At 38.0% G+C, this 20,724-nt stretch overlaps 1 protein-coding gene across 4 annotated transcripts in view; it reads left to right on the forward strand.

Moving 5' to 3' along the window:
- The window catches only part of PRRC2C (proline rich coiled-coil 2C), a 97,632-nt gene that overhangs the window by 72,020 nt on the left and 4,888 nt on the right, over window positions 1-20,724 (forward strand). For all 4 annotated transcript variants that reach the window (XM_047840230.1, XM_047840232.1, XM_047840231.1 and 1 more), the window contains exons 21-33: window positions 1,103-1,291; window positions 1,420-1,671; window positions 3,033-3,125; window positions 6,785-6,886; window positions 9,871-10,072; window positions 12,580-12,783; window positions 14,468-14,580; window positions 14,946-15,082; window positions 17,328-17,559; window positions 17,780-17,887; window positions 18,928-19,146; window positions 19,789-19,892; window positions 20,279-20,405. In XM_047840230.1, the coding sequence (XP_047696186.1) occupies window positions 1,103-1,291; window positions 1,420-1,671; window positions 3,033-3,125; window positions 6,785-6,886; window positions 9,871-10,072; window positions 12,580-12,783; window positions 14,468-14,580; window positions 14,946-15,082; window positions 17,328-17,559; window positions 17,780-17,887; window positions 18,928-19,146; window positions 19,789-19,892; window positions 20,279-20,405 (2,082 nt within the window). The remainder of the gene's footprint in view (window positions 1-1,102; window positions 1,292-1,419; window positions 1,672-3,032; window positions 3,126-6,784; window positions 6,887-9,870; window positions 10,073-12,579; window positions 12,784-14,467; window positions 14,581-14,945; window positions 15,083-17,327; window positions 17,560-17,779; window positions 17,888-18,927; window positions 19,147-19,788; window positions 19,893-20,278; window positions 20,406-20,724) is intronic.

A 20,724-nucleotide genomic window follows, 5' to 3' on the forward strand; every position in this document is an offset into this window, starting at 1 on the left:
TTAAGATTCTCCTCCAGCCCCCTCTCCCCAGTAAACAAAATAAAATAAAATTGAATGGCATGTTCTTTTCATACCGTTGATATTGTTACAGTGATAAATGTAACAGTAACCTTACACAGAAATTGACTGATACACTAAGTTCAGGGATACCTGCGCTGATAGGACATAATGATTTGATTGTAAAACCAAGGCCTGAAGTTGAACCTTGTCCCAAGTTTTGTTTGTTCGTTCTTCCTGAAAAGATTAAGTAATTGTTACAAATGTTCTCTAGGTTAGAAAACCCTATTTTGTCTAGCTTTCCACTTGTTCATCTTCTACCACAGCTGCTAATACCTGCTATGTTCCAGCCTCCACTACCCTTTTTTTAATTCTTAACCTTTACACCGGGTGTTTTCTCTGCTAGAAACACTTCCCCCTGATTTGGTCTTTTAGATTAAGTTTCGGTGTGACCTCCTCAGGGCCTTTTTTGTCCACCAATCTGAAGTGGCTTAACCATGTATTGATTTTTGCATATCCCTTTCAAGTTGTTCATTTTTTCCATATGCTATAATGCGAATTCTGCAAGTTAGATTAATTAGATTCCTGGTGTCCGGATTAGTGCCTTGCACAAAGATGCCACATAAGTTAGCAGTTTAATTTGATTCCTAAGTTGTGTGCACTCTATTACCAAACACAGAGTATTTTCATGGACATTATTTCATTTTCTTTTAAAGGAAAGTATGTGACACGTGTCCCTATCTTTCTTCTCTCCCTCATCCGTTTATTTGTTGCTGATGCTGTCTTTGTGTGTCTGTCGCTTTTACATTTGTTATAAATGAGTGAGTAACTTGAGGCTATGATTTGCCCACACTCAAACTTCTAACTCTTAAAGCCAGGACTTTAGAAAACGTAAGTCTTGTCCTGGTTTTCATTTTATGAGTCGTTTTTTAATACAGATCAGTAGTGGCTAAAGGAAAGTTCTCTTAAAACATGATCAGTGTTAGTTAATGCATAGATTGCTTCAAACCTCCTGTTACGAAATATGTGCTACATACATCATTAAGTCATCTTTGAACTCCGTTTGCTTTGATAATAATCAAGTTTTAAAATATTTTCTTCCTAGGGAACAAAGAATGGTCAAGAAAGTGGAGTTGAAATTGGCATTGACACAATTCAGTTTGGTGCTCCAGCTTCAAATGGGAATGAAAATGAAATTGTGCCCGTGCTTTCGGAAAAAAACACTGACAAGATACCTGAACCGAAAGAACAACGGCAGAAGCAGCCTCGGGCAGGCCCCATCAAAGCCCAGAAGGTAAATATAATTCATATGAAAGCCACTAACATTTAAAGGAGAATGGTTAACAGTTTTAAAGTTGAATTAATTTTCAATGAATTGTCTTTGGTCGTGATGCCTTTTTGTCATAAACATTGAATTTTTAGCTTCCAGATTTGAGTCCAGTAGAAAACAAAGAACACAAACCAGGTCCTATTGGAAAAGAGCGATCGTTAAAAAATAGAAAGGTGAAAGATGCCCAACAGGTGGAGCCAGAGGGACAAGAGAAACCAAGCGCTGCTACAGTCAGAAATACAGATCCTGTAACAACAAAGGAAACCAAAGCAGTTTCTGAAATGTCTACTGAAATAGGAACAATGATTTCAGTCTCATCCACGGAATATGGCACTAATGTGAAGGTAGGCAACATGCAGTGGTGACCGGCTCGGTTGATGCAAACCATGTCTGAATGAATGGGGAAAACAGCAATAATACTCTTCCTCTTCTCTCTTCCTTCGTCTTTCTGTTTCTTCTTTCTTCTTTCTTCTTTCTTCTTTCTTCTTTCTTCTTCCTCTTCCTCTTCCTCTTCCTCTTCCTCTTCTTCCTCCTCTTCTTTGGCTTGAGGCATATAATTCTATAAACTAATGGGTTATTCTGCAGAGACTCTTTTATTGCATGGTATGTATTTGTGATCTAAAGAAATTCCTTATAATAAATTATTTCTTTCTGTGGAAATTTATTCTTAATTCTGGACTGAGTAGTTTAAGTGAAAAATGTGCACACAAGATTCGAATGCTTTTCATTGGGCTTTGACAGGCTTTGAAAGGATAACAATCCTTTTTTTTTTATGTTTTTATTTTGTTAATGGTGTTACAGTGGAGCCTTACCTTGGCCACTAGTAAGATTTTGAAATTGGGAAGTAGGTCAAATCAAATTTTTAGTGACTCCAGGATAGCCAGTTTTCTTCCAGGGTTGCAGTAGATCACTTCCATTGCTTGAGCACCAGAGGAAATCATTGACTAGTGTTTAGGGACCTCATTGAATGAAAGGTGCAGATCTTTAAAAATACTCACTATGGCAAGATACACTGAGTGACTTATATGGACCAATGCTTGTGGGAATGGCAAAATTTATACCTGCCCTTTTGTGTTCACTCTGGTTCATATACTCAATGAGAAGAAAGGTAGGTGGAAACTTTCATATTTGAATATTTCGTTCCTTTTAATTGCTATACAACTCAATACGTGTAAACAAAAAACTCTGATGATCCAACTCTACCATATTTAAAGAACAGATTCATGAAGATAAACAGGTTTATCCTAAAACCTAAGTGCAACAACTAAGATCTTGACACTCACTTATCTATGTTGTATTTTGAAGAGAATAAAAAAAAACAGTAGTTGAAAGTAAGCTATAGATTAAGTATGAGAACCACATAGAGTTCTTTTAGTAATCCGCAGAAATAAATGGTACTGTTGGCAGCCTCCTACTGTGCGATGCATGTAAATTTTTTAAGTTGTAATTGGAGTGTAATTGTACAGTATAGCAATGCATTAAAAAAAAACTGTACAGGACCCCAGCAGTAGTTCAAATGTCACCCCTTCAGGGGTGAGTCCACGTTTGTTTTATCACACTATTGCTTTTAAAGATTTGAGTAATTTGAGTCTTAAGATCTCCTCTTCTGCTTTCTCCAAAACTACTTTACATCTGTTAGGCTGTCATTAGAAGGTGAGTCACTAATTTAGTTTACAGTGTATTTTTTTCTATTACTGCTCCACAGGAGTCTGTGACAGACTATACTACACCTTCTTCTTCTCTGCCTAACACTGTGGCTACTAATAGTGCAAAGATGGAGGACACTTTGGTTAACGATGTGAGTAATCAACTTCGGACGCTCAGGTTTGGTCAGGGACCTGCTGTTACCTGATACATACCGTGTGACGGATACTTAATTCCTCTCTGGGAAAGGTCCTAGTCAATTTGTATTTTGGGGCACTCATAACAATAAGTACCAAAAATGGTCAAAGCTTAGGCTTAGTTTCATAAGTACTAATCCTGTTAACCTGGTTTTGGTTAAGAATTTTGTTCTTTCCTTTCACATTCTACAGATTCAATAATTTATTTGGTTGATAATTTTGTTCTTAAATGAAACCTTTCATAATGCAGTGAAAGCTCACTCAATTAAAACAAAAAGAGTGTTGCCAAAGATTCCTTGTGTTTCTTTTTGAGCTTAAAAAAAATTACATTGTATCTTAGCAACATTCCTGTTGTAAAGATTGAGCTGTAACATATGTGTAAGTACTGTACTTCAGAAACTCTCAAATGCTCTGTTAAAAAGTGATAGTAAGTTGGGGCACCAGGGTGACTTAGCTGGTTGAGCATCCAGCTTCGGCTCAGGTCATGATCTCGCAGTTTGTGAGTTCAAGTCTCACGTCAGGCTCTGTGCTGACAGCTCACAGCCTGGAGCCTGCTTCCAATTCTGTGTCTCCCCCTCTCTCTCTGTCCCTTCCAGTTTGTGGTCTGTCTCTGTCTCTGAAAAAATAAACATTAAAAAAAATTTTTTTTAAGTGATAGTAAGTTACGTAAATTTGGCTGTAGTTTTCCAGAACAGCCGTGTTATAATTCAAGATTATGTTAAGTCGTTACAGTCCCTCATTTTGCCTAGTTCATTGACAGGTGAAAAATTATAAGCCCAGACAAGTTAGGTAACCCTCTGCGGTGGAAGAGCATTTTAGAGTTACACATGCGGCCCTTGTTATGGAGGGCAGGTGTGGTGGAAATTTGGTCAGTTGCTCTCTTTTTAAAATATACAATAAGGCTCATTCTTTTCAAAAATCTCCTTCACAGATATATTTAAACCTTTCACACAAAGGGCTTTAACTCTATCATTCTGAGAATAAAAATCTTAGGTCTTACAGATGTTTTTCCCTGTGCTTTCTAGTTTTACATCTGGCATCAAGTATATAGAATTTTAGAGGCATAAAGTGCATTAGGGATCATGTAATCCAACTTTAGTGGTCAGGCCATAGGACTGAGGAAAAGGGAGAGAGAAAGGAGTATGTTGCATGTTTTCTGTTAGTGATAGGAGAGCTCCTCAGGAGCTGATGAATGTAATGTCTCCAGCTTTTCCATGTAATAGAGCCTCTCTTGATACACCAAATCCCTTTTCCCTTACCTTTTTGGAGATAGTCTTAAATTTCTTTAATTTCCTGTAAGAAGTAATGGGAAATTTGCAAAGGACAGAAAGACTCCCTGTCAGATAAGTGTGGATACCACTATGTTGATTATCAAATACTGAATCAGTAAGCCTCAACATAAAGTTGAATTATACTTTGTCTTCTCTCATTAAAAAAAAAAAAAATTTTTAGATGACACTTTTTCAAGAAAGTATATGATGCTTTCTGCCAGACCACCCTCTAAAAATATGGTTCATGAAATATGAATAAGTTCTCAGAACCCTTAAAAGTCATTGAAAATATTCATGAGAGTGTTTTCATGGTTTCCATATGATCTGCAGTGCTAATCAAAGTGTAGTTCCTTGTGCATGCAGGATAACTAAAAGAGAGAGACCCAGCCTGTGTCTGAGCAAGTAGTCTACATTTGCTTTTTAGCTGTGTATCCACAGCATGTGTGAAAACAGGAAGATCATCTTGGGTCAGGGAGAATTACAGGTGGTCATCAGTTTGGAGTGATTTCACAGTGGTGCTTATTTGTGCCAAGTATAGTGGTGATTCTGAACTTAACTAACGTAGCATTAAAAACAAATGTCCTAGGGGGGGCTGGAGTGCTTAGTCGGTTGAGCGTCCAGCTCTAAGTTTCGGCTCGGGTCATGATCTCACTGTTCCTGGGTTCGAGCCCCACGTTGGGCTCTGCGCTGACTGACAGTGCAGGGCCTGTTTGGGATTCTCTCCTTCTCTCTCTGCCCCTCCCCTGCTCACGCACTCTCTCAAAATAAATACTTAAAAAAAAAATGTCCTACATGGGAAAAATTTTAGGACCTTTTGAAATGTTCCTTTTGCACTCATTAGTGTGTTTGAGGGTTTTATGCATAGAGCTTTTGTGTTTTGAAAAAATTATTCTTGATAAAGGTTTATTCCCCTTATCAAGGCTTAATCTACTTATTTAAGATATTTAGCTGGTGTTTATTGGATAGTATTAATGTTACAATCATTTTGAATCTTGAATCTTTGAATGTCTTGAAGATTTAAATGCAGGTGTTGGGGGTTTTTTTAATTTTTTTTAATGTTTTTATTTTATTTTTTTGACAGAGAGAGAGAGAGACACACACACAGAGCATGAGCGGGGGAGGGGCAGAGAGAGAGGGAGACACAGAATCCAAAGCAGGCTCCAGGCTCCGAGCTGTCAGCACAGAGCCCGACACGGGGCTCAAACTCACAGACTGCGAGATCATGACCTGAGCTGAAGTCAGACGCTCAACCGACTGAGCCACCCAGGCGCCCCTGTTTTTTTTTTTTTTTTAATTAATATTCCTAGCACAGCTATTTAAAAAATGTATAAAGTAATCTCCATTAAGTAGTCCATGGTATTCTCAATTTGTTAGTACTCCATAGTACCACACACAAAGTGATCTTAAAATGATTACCTTAAAATGCTTGCTAAGCATCTCATTTTATCTGAATAAATGAACCATCAAAATCAATCATACTGTAGTACATAATAAAATCTCAAGGTCTAGAGACTTAGAGGGGAAAAGATATGTGTAGAGAGTTTGTAATATATTCACGTTTCTGACAATATTTGCCATAATCATGTTATAACTAGAGCGAGCCAGCTTGCTCAGTGTAACAGGGTGGTAGCAATATTCTGTACTTTCCTCCCAATTTGACTTTTGTTTTTGAATCTAGTTATAAGAGTATTGACTAAATTGCAGGAAGGAGACTAATTTCTTAATATTTACATTATCATGTTAAATGCTTCTGATAGAACCCATGGGTCCCTGAAAATTTTAATGGAAATTATATTCCTTAGAGCTCTGCTACGTAATATAATGTATGGTCTAGGAAGCATCACCACTTGGGTACCTGTTTGAAGGATTTTAGGCCTTACCTCACTCCACCTGACTATAATCTGCATTTTAATAACATCCCCTGGTGATTAGTATACACATTAGAATATGCGAGACAGGACACCTGGGTGGCTCAGTTGCTTAAGCATCCAACTCTTGATTTCGGCTCAGGCCATGATTTCTTGGTCATGGGATCAAGCCCTGCCTCAGGCCATGTGCTGCCAGTGTGGAGCCTGCTTGGGATTCTCTCTCTCTAAATAAATTTAAAAAAATTTTAACTGCCTTTGAGTGTATACCTTATATTTGGAACAGATTTAAAAAGCAGATTGCATTTCTCTAAGATGTCCAAAAATATCAATTACTGCAGACACAATGTAACTCTAAGTAATGAAATATTCCTGTTGGCTCTGATGAAAGATAAACACCCTTAAAGAGTACTTTAGCATTCTCCGTAATGGGGCTTTTGTAGCAACTTTGATGATGATATGTGTTGCCTACCTTTTCAGGTGCCCCTGCCCAACACCCTCCCCCTCCCTAAGAGGGAGACTATCCAACAGAGCTCCAGCCTCACTTCAGCTCCTCCCACTACTTTCAGCCTCACCTTCAAGGTATGTACAGCGTCCTTCTCTAAAGGTCCTTGATGAGTGCGTGCAAGGGGACATACGTTAAAAATATTCTTTTGGTATTTTTACTTGTTTTGTGTGGTAAGCAACACTACTAAGCTGAGGAAATAGTTATGTCAAATTATACCCTAAAATTTTATTAATTTCTAAATCCACTTTAAAGTGAGGCCGGTTACGGTTGCGAATTTTGTGTTAAAAATACAGGAGAGCACTTATATTCCGTGTTTGTACTGAGTCCCTCTCAGGGACCATAGTGTTTGGATACATCAGTTGTGTACAAAACAAACCAACTAGCTTGGTGTTGCATGGTTTTTTATCCTAAGTACCAGTAATGGTAAGACTTAATTTTCTATCTTTCCTGTAAATCATGTGAATTGAATGAATGCACTGTAATAAGTAGAATATTTTATAATGAGGTAATTACAAGTGATTTTGATTTGATTTTTGTTGGATAATTTTGAATTAGAGGGCAAAAGAGATAATAGACAACACACATTTTTTTTATATCAAGAAATTTAGGCTTGTTTTTAAAACTCCTTTTGTGTCTATAACTTTGAACTGTGTCACTGACGCTTTTTTACAGTTGAGTTGAGAATTTTAAATCAATTTCCACTCACCTCCAGATTAGTCAGGTTTTTTTTAAAAAGCACAGACATGAAATAAAGTGAAGGTTTTTTAAAGTGTGTATGTTTATTCCATTGGTGCTGTTTGTTCAGTTCTGTAATTTGGGCAAGTATAACCTCTATAGCGGGGCCTCCTAATGCTGCATTGGTTGACAGCGAATCTTTGATGGTCTTCAGGAGAGGGGGAGACATGTTGGCCAATGCTCAGTTCTAGAAGTTTGAGACTAAAATTTTATGAGGTGACCATTCTGCTTTGTGTCAGCCCCCCCCCCCCACCATCTTTCCCCAGTCCTTCCTCTTTATTACCAGTTCCTACTCAGCCGTTGTTTTTCCACTTGAAGGACTGTCTCAGTCTGTGTTTTATACTGTGTCTTAATGTGTGGTTTTGACTGTATGCTATTCAAGGCTAGTCTTATTTCACATAGGCAAATATATCATCATAAATTCTTTAGGCCAGTTAATTCTTCAGAGAACCTATTCAACACTGCTTTTCACTTAATGTTTTTGACATTCCAAGAAGAAATATACATTTAAAATTCAAATGAATTTAAATTAAATGTCATTAGCTTAAAACTTCTCTAGTTTCTTTACTTTTACTTCTTCTGACTCTCTCTTTAGTTGGGTAATATATGAGTATAGAAAAGTTCTATTACATGGATTTTGTTGACAGTTTTTGTCAAGGGGAAAAATTAGTATTTTTAAGTTGGTATTTCAAAGACCTACAACATCTTAACTATGGCATTAAAAATTGTTACTTGATTTTTTACAGCCGAATTTTATAGATTACTTTCAGCATTTTTTCTTGGCCCAGTATTTTGACCAGTAGGTCTAAAAACGCCACAATCTGTGTATCTGTTCCTTCCTGTTGAAGATCTACATCTGTGGCATCCAGTTCACCACATGTAGTTAGTAAGCACTTAAATGGGCTGGTCCAAGTTGAGGTGTGTGCTGTAAGTGTAAAATAGACACCGGATCTGAAATGTTAATATTTTTAAAAATTAAAACATGTCAATTCTTGTGTTGATGTGTAGTTTTTAATTTACATTGTGGATACATTGGGTTGAATAAAAGATGTTATCGATATTAGTATTACCTCTTTAGTTTTTCAAAATGTGGCTATTAGAAAATTTAAGATTATGGGGCGCCTGGGTGGCTCAGTCGGTTAAGCGGCCGACTTCAGCTCAGGTCATGATCTCGCGGTCCGTGAGTTCTAACCCCGTGTCGGGCTCTGGGCTGACAACTCAGAGCCTGGAGCCTACTTCAGATTCTGTGTCTCCCTCTCTCTGACCTTCCCCTGTTCATGGTCTGTCTCTCCCTGTATCAAAAATAAATACAGGTGGGGCGCCTGGGTGGCGCAGTCGGTTGAGGGTCCGACTTCAGCCAGGTCACGATCTCGCGGTCTGTGAGTTCGAGCCCCGCGTCAGGCTCTGGGCTGATGGCTCAGAGCCTGGAGCCTGTTTCTGATTCTGTGTCTCCCTCTCTCTGCCCCTCCCCCATTCATGCTCTGTCTTTCTCTGTCCCCAAAATAAACGTTGAAAAAAAAATTTTTTTTTTTTTTAAAAATAAATAAATACAGGTTAGAAAACTTAAGATTATATATATGGCTTGCATTTACATTTCTGTTCAGTAGCACTGGTCTAGGTAGATGAAAATGCAACCTGATTTTACATTTTAAGAAACTAGGAGACTACAGGTAAAGCCCGTAGTCACAAATTCAAATGGCAGCAGTCAGTATCTGAAATGCTTGTTGAGGTCTGGGTGTAAAACAAGACCTATTTCTACTGCACCCAAGCCTAAAACCTATCTGGTTACTTTGCCTTTTAAAACGCTGAACATAAAACAGCCAAACAAAAGGTGCCTGTCATCTGCCATTTGACAACTGCCTTACACAGAAGGGATAGGTATTTATGGAGGGCCTCAGTGCCTTTCCAACTGGAGTCAGAGCCTTAGGTCAGTCCTAAGGGGCAGGACATTTCTGTTTCTTTATCATCTGGAGGGCTGGGGACTCCTATGGACATGATACAGGAGCTTTGACTTTATATTTCACTGACTTCTTTGCCAAAGCTGTCAACAAGCTCTCTTTAGATACACAATTACAGCCTACTGCCTCCCAGTTAGAGCAAGGGAACAAAGATAAAGGGGAAAGTGAAAGGTTTGAAAGCCTTAGGATTTTAATCTTTTAAATTTTTGCAGTTTTTTTTGAAGGATTATATTTGGAATTTATTTATTTATTTGTTTATTTTTTATATTTGGAATTTAAATATATGCACACATGTGTATGTTGGTATGTGTATTCTGCATTCGCTTTTTTTCCCCCTTTAAAAAAAAATGTCCATTTTATTACAGATGGAGTCAGCACGTAAGGCATGGGAGAATTCTCCAAATGTACGGGAAAAGGGGTCTCCGGTAACTTCCACAGCACCTCCAATTGCAAGTGGAGTCAGCAGTAGTGCCAGTGGGCCCAGCCCTGCTAATTACAATTCATTCTCAAGTGCATCAATGCCTCAGATTCCTGTTGCTTCAGTCACTCCCACAACATCACTATCAGGTAGAAGGTTTTATACCTTTCCTTTAAATGTCTTAATTATTTAACATTTCCTATGATCTTTTCCTGTTTACTATCCCCAAAACCTGCTATTTTTAAAATATTTAAGACTGCACAATGTCTGATCATTAGCTGTTTTGTAAACTCTTCTTGCCCACCCCCATGCCCTCCTGTGTGCTTGCAACAACCCCCCCATAGGTACTAATAAGTAATTGGCGAAAAGATGTTTATCTTTTTCCTCTAAATTTTTCTATAAAATTCACAGTTGGATTTTTAGTTTCTAACCTATATATATAGCTAATAGTCCAATTCAGAAATAACAAAGAATCACACGAGCTGTAGATTTTTGTGATCTGTATCTAATTTGAAGGAATTGTTGGCCTAAATCTATTGTGATGACGTGTATTTTCTGGTGAAGAATTAGGGGTAAAGAATTTCCAGTCTGTTATTTGACGAGATGCTATCTAGTGGGTTTTGTTTTTTGTTTCATCTGTTTTTAAGGAGAGTCCATGAACACCCCAGGTTAGAAAGTGTTTTTCTTCCTTAAATTTTTTGCTAGTATGTAATCCTTTCATTAAACTGTATCTCATTTGGGGACTTTACAGTTCTTAAGTAATTACATTTCTAAAATGCTCGACTCTAGGAAAGTACACCCTTTTACCATATGTATAACCACGTTTCTTATATTGAAAACAAATTTCATTTCAAGCTTTCCCACTATGCTGTAATGTTTTCCAAAGCAACAGAAGCTGCTTTCCAAAAGATATAAAATAATCCAGCACATAATTTACTTTCTTTGGTTCTCATTTAGTGATTGCACTACTGCCTTTCAATATTCTGGCATTCTATACCAAAAGAAGTGGTCTTTAGAATATACTACAGTTATTTTGGTGTTATCAAAAGTATGAATCAAAAGTATGTATCAAGACAAGCATAGAGATTCAAATCATAGAGTATTCTATTTCTCTGCCCTCTTTAAGACCCTTTCAAGCATTCCCTACCATGAATTTGTAAGACATCTTCATTATACTTAGCATTGTACCCAGTCACTTGGGTGGATAGGAGTTGGGACTGTAAAGCAACCAGGAGGGGAGTGTGGTGGGGAGATTAGGAAATAAAGGGACTGGGAAGGTTCCTACATCTTTCTTTGGACCCAGCTTGAACAACGCAGGGGTTAGGGGCATTGACCCTCCCCTCCCCCGCGCAGTCAAAAAACAAACAAAAACAGACAAAACAAAACCCCAGGATAACCTTTTCCCTAGGTATAACTTTTGACTCCTCCCCTCCCCACCCAAATGAACTACTAATAGCCTACTATTGACCAGAAACCTTACTGATAAAAGTAGCCGATTAATACATACTTTGTCTGTTACATGTGTTACATACTGTATTCTTGGCAATAAAGTAAGAGAAAAGAGAATGTTACTAAAAAAAATCATAAGAGAAAATACATTTACAGTACCGTACTGTATTTAATTGCGGGGTGGGCGGGGGGAAGTCTATGTGTAAGTGGAGGGACTGCCCCACACTGTTCAAACCTGTATTGTTCAAGGGTCAAGTGTACTCCTACTGCTAGAAACTCAAGTGGAAGGAAGAACAAACGTACCTTGATCTTGGTCCTCTCTTAGAACATCTTTTGAAGTCTGAAAAGAATGATGATTACATCTCACTTTTTAATCAAATGCCAGTATTGTCATTCCTCCAGTGTTACAGTCATTAAAGCTCACTGATCTACAGAATTAATTGATCTGTCAAGATCTTAAGTTTTATAACTCTACTTATTTACTAATAATTTGTCTTTGTTTTTAAGGTATCATCACATACCTGTATTTTGCTGGTATATATACCAGGAGGGAGGGGACTGACTATAACCTTAAGTTTATATGACTTTTAAGAGCACTTGTGATCTCTAAAGGCTCCTTTTACATTAATGATTTTTAAGGTGCAGCACTTTGATCTTCTATATTCTTAATGTCTATGCTTGACCGTAGTAGATGTTTGTAAATATTCATAAATGAATGCAGCTCTTAAGATTACCCTTAAGGTATTTTGCTGGAAAGAAGAAAAACTCTAACCTTTTGTTTACGTGACTTTTTAGGAGGAGTTGTGATCTCTTGAGATGCATTTACATCCTTAATTATTCATAAGGTGCAGCATTTCATCCTTCTGTCTTGTTACATTTAGCCTAGCCATAAATGAATGAAGCACTTGACCTTCCTTTTCTTTATGATGATTAAACACTATTAGTTGGAGACCAAACTGTAACAACTCTGTAGACCCTTGGCCACCTTATTTTATGAGTAGTATTTTGAAATTGTCTTCTCTTTGTATTTTTTTATTGTATATATTTCCCCAAATTTTATAGTCTTGTTTACATTTGGTGATTGTTACTTAAGTACATGGGGAACATAAACATGAATTTGCCAGTTTCCAGCTGGTGCTTGAGTTATTTTACAGTGAACAACAGTGGCACTTGAAAATATGCTACTTTCCCCCTCTCCCATGTATAGGAGCTGGTACATACACTACCTCTTCTTTGAGTACAAAATCTACAACCACATCGGACCCTCCTAATATTTGTAAAGTGAAACCCCAGCAGTTACAGACAAGCAGCCTACCTTCTGCAAGTCATTTTTCACAGTTAAGCTGTATGCCTTCCCTTATTGCCCAGCAACAACAGAGTCCACAAGTCTATGTGTCTCAGTCTGCAGCAGGTAAGATTTTTGGGCTTGGGTATAGGGAATTTAGAAAATGAAAACTTTTTTAAATGCTTATATTTTCTCTTTTTCAAATTAAAAAAAATTTTTTGAGCTTTATTTATTTTGAGAGAACGTCAGCAGGGTGGGGAGGGGCAGAAAGGGAGGGAGAGACAGAATCCCAAGCAGGCTCCACGCTGTCAGTGCCCGACACAGAGCTCAGTCTCACAAAACACGAGATCATGACCTGAGCTGAAATCAAGAGTCGAACTCTTAGCCAACTGAGCCACCGAGGCACCCCTCAAGTTTAAATATTTTTTTGATCTGCTTTGCAAATTTGTTTCCTCATGAAATTTAATGTTATCTCTCCTTGGTAAGTATTCTGGGACTCTTAGCAGTTCCTTATACATATGTTACAAATATATTAGACAAATTAGTGTCTAATAATTAGCAAAATAACTTCTGCATTAGATGTTATTCCAGTCAAGTTATAAAAGTTTGTTATCTGAAACTTGACAAATTGATAATAAAATTTGTGGGGAAGAGTAAACTAAGATTAGCAAAGAAGAAAAAAATAAATGAACACAGTCTATTTCTTGCCTTTCTATTCAAAGAAAGGCATTTTCTATGTGGAAGATTGATTTCTTTAAGGGTCACAGGTATTATTAATAGTTTCTTAATTCATCGCTGGTGAGTGTATAAATTGAACCTAATTCTTTTAGAAAAGTATCTCAGAATATTCTATGTGTATGTACTTAACTGTAGTGAGAGTTTTCACACTTAGGAATCTTATATGAATAAATTTCTCTATTAATAAGAGATACATGTATGAGAGTTTTTATTGATTGCAATATTGTTTATAATGATGACAAATTAAAAACAATATGGGAACTTCTCCAAAACATACTATTATATAAAAACAGCAAATCACAAAATAGTTTATATAATATATAGAAATTTGTTAAGAATCTATACCAAATTCTTTCAGTTATTAAACATCACTTCCTTTGAACTATTAAATTCCTTAATTAGATATAAAATTAGAGTAGGTTTGCCAGTAAGCAGGTAGGTTCATTTTCACTTTTAGTAGATCAGGTCAAATTTTACTAGTTTATACCCCATTGGCAGTATATGAATATCTGTTTTCCTATATCATCACAGGTACAGTTGACCCCTTGAATGATGCAAGGGTTGGGATGCTGACGCCCTACACAGTCAGAAATCCACATACAAGTTTTAGCCCCTCCCCCCCCCCCCCCCCCATGTAACTACAAATAGCCTACTATTGATCAGAAGCCTTACTGATAAACAGTTGATTAACACATATTTTTGTATGTCATATGTATTATATGCTGTATTCTTACAATAAAGTAAACTAGAGAAAAAGCGTTACTAAGAAAATTGTAAGGAGAGGAAAAATGCATTTACGGTACTATATGGAATTATTCGAAAAAAATCTGCATGGTTCAAACCCATGTTTTTCAAGGGTCAACTGTACTAGAGTTTTGTTGTTTTAATTTGCATATACCTGTCTGCCAGAAGTTTTGCATCTTTCTACATATCTAGTTTTTCCTTGGCTGTAGTAATTTTCAGAAGGCTCATTTAATTTGAAATCTGCTTCAAGATTTAGTTTTTAGTTACTATTTGGAAAATTCTGAAGTTCAGACACTGACTACTGCTTGTTTTTCCTGATGGTCTGTAGCTCAAATCCCTGCATTCTATATGGACACGAGTCATTTATTCAACACCCAACATGCACGCTTGGCCCCACCATCCTTGGCTCAGCAACAAGGCTTCCAGCCAGGTCTTTCTCAGGTAAATACCACAGACGTTTGTTTCTTGGCATGCTAATGGTGTAATGATTACCTTGGGCTACAAATAACAGCCTCTTTGAAGTTAAAATCTTCTGTTGACAACATGGGACAATCCACGATTACTTTGATATGTACTGGCCAAATTTTCACACTTTTCCCAAATTTGCCAAACCTTAGTGATTAACAGTGTAGAAAAAGTAATGTATTGAAAGGAAAATTTAGATGTTTACATTTGGTTTCGTTTGAAAAGGGAGCTGATATGCATGGCATTGTTCTTTTATTCTTTTCATATCTCAAATTTTTATTTTCCCAAGTGTTGTGATTTGTGTATATGGTGCTCACGTATTGTTTTTTATTGCATTGCAGCCAGCCTCAGTTCAGCAGATTCCGATCCCTATTTACGCGCCACTGCAAGGGCAGCATCAGGCCCAGCTGGGTCTTGGTGCTGGACCTGCCGTTTCCCAGACTCAGGAGCTATTCACTTCCTCACTTCAGCCGTACAGGTACATGCTTTTGTGACCGCTGGGCCTTCTTGCCATATCCCTACTGCTCCTTCCTCCCCCCTTCTCTCCCCCCCCCGCCCCAAGCTAGGATGACCCTGTTGTTAAATGATTATATGTCATGAGACTCAGCCTCTGGTAATTTCAGTCAAGACTTTACCTAACAAAATGAGACCTCAAACCTTCTTGAAGTTGAGGATAACAACAATCCCAGAACAATTAGAAATCACAGAAAATAGCTGCTAACAGACCTAAAAAGGCTCCCTGCCATCTTGCTGCAACAACTAGAAATCTGCCTGCTGTGTGGGGTGTGAGCCGAGACCTGGCAGGTGACAGGGGTATGTAAGGGGTCAGGGTTTAGGATAGGGTGTGATTAAAGAGAGAAGAGCAGAGTGTCAAAGAACAGAAGCGGTGGTGAGAATGGTGACAAATATAGAAGAAACTGTTTTTTTGATCAAGGAAATCTTTTGATTGGTATGAGTTGCTCAAAACATTGTTGAAAAGTTTGCGGCTACTTTCCAGCTGTGCAAAAAAGAGTTCCGTGATGAGCGATGTCATCCTTAGCCGTGGGAGTTGGAGTAGCTGTGCACTGACGGTCTGTGTCTTGATCCCCATCTTAACGACTGTCTTGGAAGATGTACTTCTTAAGACCAGGACTGTTCAATAGAAATATGATGTACGCTGTGTATGTGATTGTGGCTAATGACAACCATATTAGAAGGCACAGGTTAGCCTTTGAAAGCAGTTGTTTGTATTCCTACATCATTCTGCTACTTCTTGCTCTCAACCTAATCAGCATAATGTTTATTAATATGGAATCCCTGAATTAACTTCTGCCATGACAGGGCAGTTTATAACAGTATGCTTACGTTTTCCCATTTTGTATTTGAAACATAGACCTTCTAAAAATTGGTCGTGACTCCAGGCTAGCATTCCTGCTTAATGGCTTTTGTTTCTGCCACATATGTCAGCTTTAACAAAGCGTAATATTATTTATGGGTAATACTGTCTTTAACCCACTACTTTGATCTAGTTACTTTTTATCTTAGCATTTTTAAAAATATAGCTTGAAGGCCCCTATCCCAGAGGTAAGAGGGTAGTCTGAAGTTAGATTTCAGCATTGTATTTTTTTTTTTAACCATTCGAATATGCAATACAGTATTATTAACTATAGTTACACAAAATTGGAAGCAGGCTCCAGGCCCTGAACCATCAACACAGAGTCCAATGCAGGACTCGAACTCAGAAACCGCAAGATCATGACCTGAACCAAAATGGGATGTCTAACTGACTGAGCCGCCCAGACACACCCCTCTCCTGCCATGACTTACTTTATAAGTAGCAGTTTGCAGCCTTTGGCCATAATACTGTGTTGGGCATTTTAAAGTTGCTGAGAGGAGTGCCTGAGTGGCTCAGTCGGTTAAGCGCCCGACTCTTGATGTCAGCTCAGGTCTTGATCTCACGGTTTGTGGGATCAAGCCCCGAGTTGGGCTCTGCGCTGAGCGCGGAGCCTACTTGGGATTCTCTTTCCCTGTCTCTCTTGCCCTTCCCCTGCTCATGCACACACATGCTCTCTCAAACATTAAACAATAAAGCTGCTGAGACAGTAGATCTTAAAAGTTCTCGTCAGAAGAAAGAAGTGTTTTTGTAACTATGTGCATGTATGGTGACAGATGTTAAATAGACTTGTTGTGGTGATCATTTCATAATCCAAATACTGAATCATAATGTAATACACCTGAAACTAATACAATGTTATATGACCACTATACCGCAATAAAAATAAACCAAAACTTTGTGGGTAATCCTGAACAACTACTCTGCTTCATCCCATAGAAGTGTTGAGATCTTTTATAAGAAACATATATATAAGGGGAAGTAGTGAAATATAAATAATAAAAGTCAGCTATTAGTGCTGTCAATCTGAAAAGGATGTCCATACCAAAGAGAAAACCAGATCTGGTTAAGAGCTTGCTATTGAACAAATGACAAGAGAATCATTCTCATTGTTCAAGAGGAGAAAAATCTTACTAGTTTCTCAGGAAGAGCAAGCCTTTTCCTAGAACTTTGTTGTGTACAGGGCTCTAAATCATGACACAAGCGCCTTAGACACAATCTGCATTCTCTCTTTTCTTAATTGTGCTAATGAGAGTGCTTGGTCATTTGGGATACCCATTCTTAAGATCCCCAGATTCCAAAATAGAATTCACTCGCTAACACAAGTCTTTTCTCTTCAATACCTATGTAGGTCTCAGCCAGCCTTTATGCAAAGCAGTCTGTCACAACCATCTGTGGTCCTTTCTGGTACTGCCATCCATAACTTTCCAGCTGTGCAACACCAGGAACTTGCAAAGGCACAATCAGGTCTTGCCTTTCAACAAACCTCAAATACGCAACCTATTCCTATCTTGTATGAACATCAGCTGGGTCAGGCATCAGGACTAGGAGGTTCCCAGCTGATTGATACACATCTTCTCCAGGTAAGATGAACTAGGATCCTACATTGTCATTGTATTCCTATGCAACAGGTTACTTAAAGAAACTGTTTTTAAAGAAAAAATGTTAAAGGACTTAATGGCGGGGGAAAGCTCTTTTTACCTAATACTAAAATTCTTAGAAATTGCTTTCAAGTTACACACTTGATGTCTGAATTGGAAATTTTTCAATCTTACTGCTGTTTTCCTACAAAATTTCTCCTAGGCTAGAGCAAATCTTACCCAGGCTTCAAATCTTTATTCTGGACAAGTACAACCGCCTGGTCAGACAAATTTTTATAACACTGCCCAGTCACCAAGTGCTCTCCAGCAGGTAAACTATGGCATGGTAAATTTCCTCAATTTTCTTCATTATTTTATTACTTTTACTGCTTTTGTTGTTGCTTGGCAGTTTTTAAATAGAACCAGGATGGGGGAGATGGTACGATAGTTGTCAGACTTTTCTCTGAGGTTTCCTAGAATTCCATGGGGTCACTGGAAGTAGACCCTGCTCGGTCCCACAACACCCTTCCCTTGGCCACATGAAAGTCAGTTCAGCTGTTTGCCTGTTTGTTTTAAAAGAGTTTCCATGTACTCATTATTGTAACAAAGGATACCATGAATATAAAAGTTCGAAAACCATTTTCAGGATATACAGTTACATAAAAGCATGAGAGGTGCTTTAACCATTTATGCTAGGAGGCGAAGGAAGGCTCTAAAGAACATCACCCTGGTTAATGTCATACTTAGAACAGTGTGGCAGAGTATGACAGTGTAAATGACAGGCATGTACTGTCTCTTAGCAATGTCACAAATCTAATCTTTAAAAGTTCGTAGAGGACTGAAGGAGAGAGGCAGACCATTAGTCATTTTCTTATTACTAATTTTGGTGGCTCTTTGGAGGGTAGAAATTCATAAATATATTTATTACCTTATTGACATTCAAGTTAAATACCGTTTATATGAAAACTGAAAGGTTATGTTTCTTATTGTCAAAGGTCGTTTTGACCAGACCTGAAAACAATATAGAAATGTCTATTTGGGAAGTGGTAATAACACTGCTTTCTTAGTTTATACCCCATGATTTTATTGTATTATGTGGTTGTTAGACATGTACCATGGATTAATTCAAAGATAGTCCTAATTATTTTGGTTATATCGTCTGTACTACTAATCTGTCTTAATGTTGCACCTTTAATAAAAGAATGGAGATAGCACTAAGCAAAAGATTATATGTGAGACACATTAACAGACTGACGTAGCCTGTTTAAAATTTTATTTAAAAGTTTATGAAGGGTTGTATATGTAGTTGTAGGGATGTACATACAGTAGGTATAAGTAAATTGCTGCAGTTACTGTTTGCTTATTTTCTAGGTTACGGTACCTTTACCAGCATCTCAGCTTTCATTGCCTAATTTTGGATCTACGGGGCAGCCTTTAATTGCTCTGCCTCAGACTCTTCAGCCCCCATTACAGCATACCACCCCGCAAGCCCAGGCCCAGAGCCTGAGTCGTCCTGCACAAGTAAGCCAGCCTTTTAGAGGACTAATCCCTGCTGGAACACAGCATAGCATGATCGCAACCACGGGAAAAGTAAGTGAAGAGAAACCGACAGTTTCTTTAAGAATTTAAGGCCATGTGTTTAGATGTATGCATCTGTGTAGTTTATAAAAATAAATAAAATGCATCGGTTTTTACCACCTTCCAGGAAGTCTCAAACCCCAGGATACTTTTTTAACATTTATTTATTTTGAGAGATCAGGAGAGAGCATGAGCGGGGGAGGTGCAGGGGGAGAGGAAAAAGGAAAGAGAATCCCAAGCAGGCTCTGTGCTGTCAGTGCAGAGCCCAACACGAGGCTCAATCCCACAAACTGAGATCATGACCTGAGCTGAGGTCGGATGCTTAACCAACTGAGCCACCCAGGTGCCCCTCAAACCCCAATATACTTTTAAAGATCTATTTACTTTTAATGTGTTTGGCTTCCTCTGGTTTTTGCCTAATAACAATTCACAAATTTTGTGGAAGAATTGGGTTTACACTATCTCTTAAGACTTTCCATCCATAAATTTGGCCTTGATCATTCCATGGTATTTGCAATTTAATTATATATAGCATTTGTGTACTGAAGGTTTTTGACCGTTCCTGGATTAAGTCTTCGTATATAGAACACTTAACCCAGCATTCAGCTTATGGGATTCCAGAAATGCTGAGTTTATCCTATGCTTTTTTTTCAGATGTCTGAAATGGAACTGAAAGCCTTTGGAAGTGGCATTGATATAAAACCAGGCACACCTCCGATCAGCGGTAGAAGCACCACACCAACATCTAGTCCCTTCCGGTAAAATGGGCATTTGGATTTTCAGATACTTAAGCACAATTTGTTTGTTAGATCTTACTTACTGTGTCACCAGGTCTGTGGTAAGCACAAGACATTCCGATAGTTGTACCTGAGATGTTAAGCTATTAAATTCTTAAGAATGTGTTTGCTATACTGTATTTTTAAGTTGTTTTTTTTTTTTAAATACAGGGCATATCTAGCTAGTTTTCTTTCTCACCTCTGCCCCCTCCAGTGTCTCTCCACTGCCATAATATTTGGTAACTCACCGTGGTAAATTTTCATCAGCTACCACACAGGAAGAATCTACCAAGAGCAACGTCTCTAAAAGTCTGACAGCATTGTTTATTTGGCACTACTGTACTGACCAGTGATGGCTTTTTTCCAAGGGCTACTTCCACAAGTCCGAACAGCCAGTCCGGCAAAATGAACAGCATTGTCTATCAGAAGCAGTTCCAGTCAGCCCCTGCCACTGTGAGAATGACACAACCATTTCCTACACAGTTTGCACCCCAGGTGGGCAGATACGAGTGAGAAATGAGTATTATTTCCTTGCAAATGAGTGCTAATCTGGCTAATTCTCTGATTTCATAATCTTGCCATATTGTAACTAGTTTAGAAACAGAGTTTTTAATGAGAAACAGCTTCTTATTTAACAGTAAATTTGTGACCTGTGTTCTCTGCAATTTTTAGCTAGATACAGGTGGTATCCGTAGAATTCTAAAGCAGACAAGAGAAGTAGTCAAAAGATTCCCCACACAGCTCTGATCACTTATTTTAGTCCTGTTTCTTTTATCTTTTTTTTTTGAAGAAGTTGACTTTTCAGAGAAGGGTC

This window comes from Prionailurus viverrinus, chromosome F1 (assembly GCF_022837055.1).
Source record: "Prionailurus viverrinus isolate Anna chromosome F1, UM_Priviv_1.0, whole genome shotgun sequence".
Lineage (NCBI taxonomy): Eukaryota > Metazoa > Chordata > Mammalia > Carnivora > Felidae > Prionailurus > Prionailurus viverrinus.